General features: G+C 36.9%; 2 protein-coding genes across 3 annotated transcripts in view; one reads left to right on the forward strand and one right to left on the reverse strand.

Moving 5' to 3' along the window:
* Rev1 (Rev1 DNA directed polymerase) overlaps positions 1-1,420 on the reverse strand; it is a 76,286-nt gene extending 74,866 nt beyond the window's left edge. For both annotated transcript variants that reach the window (XR_010953646.1, XM_067788729.1), the window contains exons 1-2: positions 1,389-1,420; positions 494-1,325 (exon numbers count right to left, since the gene is read on the reverse strand). Coding sequence is in view for 1 of the 2 variants with exons in the window: in XM_067788729.1 (XP_067644830.1) it covers positions 494-1,325; positions 1,389-1,415 (859 nt within the window). In the remaining variant the exon portion in view is untranslated. The remainder of the gene's footprint in view (positions 1-493; positions 1,326-1,388) is intronic.
* A 3,079-nt stretch (positions 1,421-4,499) lies between these two features.
* On the forward strand, positions 4,500-5,301 carry QIL1 (MICOS complex subunit MIC13 homolog QIL1). The gene is made up of 2 exons (XM_067788730.1): positions 4,500-4,658; positions 4,745-5,301. Exons 1-2 carry the CDS (start codon positions 4,648-4,650, stop codon positions 5,082-5,084), a joined length of 351 nt encoding a protein of 116 aa, XP_067644831.1. The 5' UTR covers positions 4,500-4,647; the 3' UTR covers positions 5,085-5,301.
* Positions 5,302-6,563: the final 1,262 nt, after the last annotated feature.

A 6,563-nucleotide genomic window follows, 5' to 3' on the forward strand; every position in this document is an offset into this window, starting at 1 on the left:
ATTAAATTATAACTGTTCCTAGGGGGCGGGGACCACGCCCCTTTTGAAAAATATATAGCTAGTAGATCCTTCTAGACTATTGGCTATATGTGTGCAAAATTTCATCCAAATCGGTCCAGCCGTTCTTGCGTTATTGAGTCACAAAGACAAACGTCTGGACAAACATCCAAACATCCAAACATCCAAACATCCAAACATCCAAACATCTAAACATCCAAACATCCAAACATCCAAACATCTTAACATCCAAACTTTCCCATTTATAATATATATTAGATATTAGATTAGAATATTAGAATATTAGATAATAGATGTACATATATAATGCGCTGCATCTGTTATATTGAATTATATGTATTGTGATCTTGTAATTATATAATTTTATTGTAATTGCTTTGTTATCTTTGTTATTTTTATCATTATTATTATGTTAATGGTTACCTATCTGTGAAGACTCTGTCCTGTAGATAAAAATAAATAAATAAATATGTACCTTTAGAGTGTGTTACAGCTACGGGTTGACCTCTTAATTCGGGATATTTTCGCAGACCCACTGATACAAAAAAACAATCCATATCAATATGCATTATCCATGTAACCGCTGAAATCCGTTTACATTCTCCTATACCACTTAAGAGTAAATGTTCTTTGAGTAATCTACGCGCTGGAAAATCAACACAATCACCACATTTTTCCCGCAAGTCAGTCACGTATTGCTTAAAGCCAGCTCCAAGCGTTGCAATGTGGTGTAATCTCGAATTATTGTAGAATTCCGACAGAAATTTTGGATCAACTGCTGTGCGAGCTAACTCTTTGCTGGTTTGCTTTTCCAAAGTAGTTCCAGTCGGTATTTTAAATTCTTTAATTTGTTTATCAGCACCGTTTCCTTCCTTTGTAGTTAATTGATTGTCTAATTTCAAATCGTTTTCTGATTGCGATTTGTCCTGATCGCTTCTCTTGAAAACTAAACGTGGCTGCGAATTTTTTTGATTTGTATATAAGAGGTAACGCGTGTAGTCGAGTACATGCATTTCTTTAACCGAGTCGACTACCCATTGAGGACTTATGATCTTACTTGTATTCATATTTCGTACTTTAACGTTTGGCAAATTTGTGGCTATAATATAAGTGGTATGAGAACGTTCGTAATGATGATAAGTGCCTCCATGCACCATCATAATACGTTTCAGTTCATCTGCTGAAGGATTAGTTAAACCATTGACGTATATTGAAATTCCTTGAAATAAATTAGATTGCCGGTAAGGATTGCTTGAAGCAGAGAACTGATCCTCCAGCTTAGTGATTTTGGCTTCCATATAGCCTCCCTAAACATTTAATATAATTTGATTTAATACAAAGTAATATTTTGTGAGAATGTTTCATATTACCCATTGCTCAAATCCATTACCACCCATTTTGAAATAAACAAAAATAAATGTAATTTAGGTTGGTTAGGATCTAATCGATAAATCGATATTCTCGAAATATTCTTAAGTTAAGGCCCGAACACATTATAATACCTATTTGAAGATCCTGCATGTTTTTGTATGGTGATGGTCAAATAGGTTTCTCTTATGTGTTCGGGCCTCACAAATCACCTAACCAGATTGTGCATTCACGCGTTCAAAATTGCTTCGTTCTGCGCATTTACGTCACAGTTGACTTCTTGAGCGAATGAAAGAAAGAGGGAATCCCAGCGGGTTAGAGGGTCAGAATATACCCGCGGTAGGTATGCCTGTCGTAAGAGGCGACTAAAATACCAGATCCAAGGGGCTGTGTAGCGCAACCCTTCAGGTTGCCAGCGCAATATATAGCTTCTTCAAACTCAATTGTCAACCTCGCCTCTCCGTGGCGAATCCTGTTTCACTAACAGACGAGGCTCTGGCGACCCTAAGCCCCTCATGGAACTTGGGGTTGGGGAGGGACGAGATGGCCTGAAGGTTTAATGTGGCCACATAAATCGTTCCCAATATGGTCGGGCTAGCACCTTAATGGTGCTATGGTACCGGAGCGTACCGGATTTGTATTCGGTAAAGGACCATCACATCGATAACACTCCCCAAAGCCTTCGGGGAGCAACCTTATCGCTAGAACAACAACAAAAACAGAAAAAACAAGAGCTAAAGGAAAATAACGTATGAATTGACCATAAAACACAACTGATCTTTTGTTTACATGCGCAATCTTGTGTGTGTGATTTTTGCTATTAGATTGAGTTAAAAACTGCAAAAAATATGTTAGCTAGTATTTTTGTTGTATAGCGAGAATGTTTATAATGGTGCTTCGCGAAATTTTGTATAAAAATGGGCAAAGCGAAAAGTAGTTCTTTACTTTAGCTCACAACTGTTAAAACTCGCCAAAAATATCGGGAAAAATGTCAAAGGACACGTTATGAACCCAGGATCACGAATCCAAAAACGGAAATTTAAAATTTAATTTGTTTTCAGAGATATTTGCAAATTTCATGTGGTTGTTGTAATTGTTGTACCCACAAGAAAAACTGTGGGTAAAAGTATCTTGCGCGGATGTAGTTTTGGTCTCCACACGGTGTTGAACCCACCCTGGGTAATTTTTTTGCATAAAGGTGTTTTGCACAAAAATACTATGGGTCCCACCTCCCGTTTTGGAGCGCTCCGGGCCATTTTTCGGTCTTTTGGAAATATCTTTCGACATAAACCGGAAATAAATCGCTTTCGGATTCGTGGTCCTGGGTTCATATCGCGCTTTTTGCCACCTCTCCCGATATTTTTGGATGAGTTTTAGCAGTTGTAAGCTTAAGTAAATGATTAAGGGCAAATTAATGGTGACTTATAACCATAAAGCCATAACCAGATATAACAGCTGATCGAACCGACCTTATGGAAATCAATGTAATCGATTAATGGTGCCATACCATAACGCTAATGCCATACCCATACCATAGCCAGCCAATTGGTTTTTGGTTTCTCGCCATATCCACAACCTAAAAATATTTGAGTTGGTGAATTTAATAACTTTTTGTATATTTTATTCATTGTTTTCGATACGTTATGAGAAAGAGATTGTTTTTTGTGGAATGTGTTTGTAATTTTTTGCGTTTTCTTCATTTTATGAAATTTTCACGATTTTTAGGTTAAAAAAAAAATAAATGTAAGGCGCGACAACCTCCGAAGAGATCTAAGGCAGAGCTTCTCTTCCAATTTGCGTCGTGCTTCTCTTGCTTTTCCCTACAAATTGGCCGGACGGGACCTACATGTTCTATGCCGACTCCGAACGGCATCTGCAAGGCAGATGAGTTTTCACTGAGAGCTTTTCATGGCCGAAATACACCCGGAGCGCTTGCCAAACACTGCCGAGGGGCGACCCCGCTTAGAAAAATTGTCTTCTAATTGAAAAACTTTATTTCTAAAATTTTGATGTTGCTTTACCCGGGATGTGAACCCAGGGCATACGGTGTGGTAGGCGGAGCACGCTACCATCACACCACGGTGGCCATGGTGACTTATAACCATAACCAGATGAAGCAGCTGATCGAACCTACCTTATGGAAATCAATGTAATCGATTATTGGTGCCATCCATAACGATAACTCGATTACATTGATTTCCATAAGGTAGGTGTGACCAGCTGTTTTATCTGGTTATGGCTTTATGGTTATAAGTCACCATTAATTCGCCCTTTAAGCGGGAGTCATTGGTGCCGTATGTCGTATCGCTGTAGTCGTATCCCTAACGTAATCAGCTGTTTATCGTTATGACGGTAAAGCAAAAACCAATTGGTTGGCTATAGCTGGAGACATTGGTGCTTTATCGGTAACCGTATCGGTAACCTTTTAACAGCTGATTCGACCAAACTTATGAGAATCAATGCAATCGATTATTGGTGCCGCTAAGGTCGTAACCGTATCGTAGCCAACCAATTGGGTTTTGGTCTACCGTCGTAACGATAAACAGCTGATTACGTTAGGGATACGGATACAGCGATACGACATACGGCACCAATGACTCCGGCTTATGATATGGTTACGACCTTAGCGGCACCAATAATCGATTGCATTGATTCCCATAATGTTGGTCGAATCAGCTGTTTTAAGGTTACCGATACGGTTACCGATAAAGCACCATTGTCTGCAGCTTTAAGCTAAGGGCGTTCGATATGATAGCTGTCAAATCTTCCGCCACCTTCTATCATTACATTATGGAGTGGAAGGCACTCGAATTCAGTGAAAGAAGGCACTCGAATGGAGTGGAATGAAGAACAGTCGGAAGAGCAGAGTTGCATTGGATTAATATACCTTCAATCATTGTATCAATATTAAAGATAAATTTTGAAAAAATAATTAAATACTTGAGTATAAGCACACATTTTCTTTCAATTACTGCAATTAAGGTGTCCTAGATGCTATATATTCAACAATTATAACATTTTTTGTCTGTTTAAAAATTAAACTGGAATTTCCCACAAGATTTCCGTAATATGGCCATTAGTGATGTTTGTGTGTGTGTGTGCTAATTTTGAGCGATCAGCTGTTAGTTGCGCTACTTGGTAAAGTTTACAATGTTTTAAACCTTATATTAACCAATAAAATATTTTTGTTAGCGAGCGTCTTTAGTTCACAAATCAAATTGGAAACATACTCCATAAAACAGAAGGCGCGGCTCTTACAACATGGCTATCGGGTATGAAACATAAAAATTGCGCTTTCTGTACTAGTAGATATTTACGTAATAATTTTATATCCGCATGTCTCCAACAACTATTTCAGCTTCCTTGTGCGTGCCGGTATTTTTGTCGGTGCTGTATATTATTCCAAGAAACTGGGTGTTTGGGGTAGTCCAGATGAAACGGAAAAATTATATAATAAAATAAAAGAAGATCTACGACCACATGCAAAAGAACTGGAGAAAAAGCTGCCTTTCGAAGTTCCAGCACTACCTCAAACTGGAGAAATTCGCTTCTTGGCAAAGCATTATTACAACCAGGGTGTTAAGAGCACATTTCATTTCATAGAAATGTTGCCATGTTATGCTGGTCAGGTAATACATAAAGCGAAGGTTGAATTTGATAAATTTACTGAACCACCAACTAGTTCTGAAAATAAATAGTGACACCCATAATCATGATTGGACATATATATGTACGCTCTTAAAAAACGAGCATAGGTGGATCAAACTGTTTAATTTATTTCTGAGAAGAAATGTATTACGTATCTCTATGTTCCCTATCAGAAGTTTTCAATAACTCATTTGTTTGTTTAGATGTTATAAAGAGCATTAGTCCCGCCATCGATTAACAAATATATTTAGATGATTTCAAAACAAATATATATATATTTTTTTTCACCATGTGATTCACGGTTCGAATCCCGGTGAAACCTTTGATAACATTACAAAATTGCCTGATGATTATTACGTTGGCGGTTTTCGAAATGGGTCCATCGCAGTATGCCAGTAAATGTCTTAGAAAACATAATAATTGAAATTCAATTATTATAAGCCGGTGTTAAGTTCATGAATTCTTAAATATAAGTATAAACTGAAGACACCATTAAACCAACATACATAAATATTTACAACTGAGCCCGAGTTTACAAAGCTTCTCATTCGCAACGAAGAAGAACTTTACAAAAATAAATCTACATGGCACACAAATCAATATAGAGACAAAATGTCTCAATTGTGTTGTTAGTGTAGAAATGAGAAAAACTGAATTAAGCATGAAAACAAATACCAGCAGGATGGCCTAGTGGTTAGAGGCTACTGCAGTTTCACCATGTGATTCACGGTTCAAATCCCGGTGAAACCTTTGATAACATTACAAAATTGCCTGATGATGATTACGTTGGCGGTTTTCGAAATGGGTCCATCGCAATATGCCTGTAAATGTTTCTTTCTTTTCAGTTTCTCTTAGAAAACATAATAATTGAAATTCAGTTATTATAAGCCGGTGTTAAGCTTATGAATTCTTAAATATATGTATAAACTGAACACACCATTAAACAAAAATATTTTTTATTGTATATCATGGCTGTTCGAAAGAAACATATTTTGACCAGATTATTAAATGCGGAAAAGGTGTAATCATTTACGAAGGCCGAAAGGAAAATTTTAGATTTTTCATGGTGACAATTTCCATGTGGTCGTAATTTTTCTGTAAGCAGGAAGAGATTTGTTTACAAACACATTTTACACAGATTTAATTTTGACCCCACACCACTGTTGGTCCCACCAGTGTAATTATTTATAAGCGCCAATGCAAAAAACATGTTCTGTGCAAAGATACTATGGATCCCACCATGAGTTTCGGAGGGTAATTGGACAAAAAAAATAATAATAAATAAAAATACTCAAATTGACGCACAAAAAAAATAAAATAAGACACCATATAAATGAAATATGGCAACATTGTTCCGATCATTTTGTAATTACTTTAAATACGTTTTACAACCATTTGTTCAGCTAAAATAAATGGAAATATATCTACACGTTCGTGTAGCAACAGAATTGCAATAAAAGGAATCCAAACATCAAAGTCTGCATTCTCGTGCAGAAACTAAAGGCAAACCATAAAGCAGTAGAAAAAAT

The sequence above is a fragment of the Eurosta solidaginis genome, chromosome 5 (assembly GCF_040869045.1).
Source record: "Eurosta solidaginis isolate ZX-2024a chromosome 5, ASM4086904v1, whole genome shotgun sequence".
Taxonomy (NCBI): domain Eukaryota; kingdom Metazoa; phylum Arthropoda; class Insecta; order Diptera; family Tephritidae; genus Eurosta; species Eurosta solidaginis.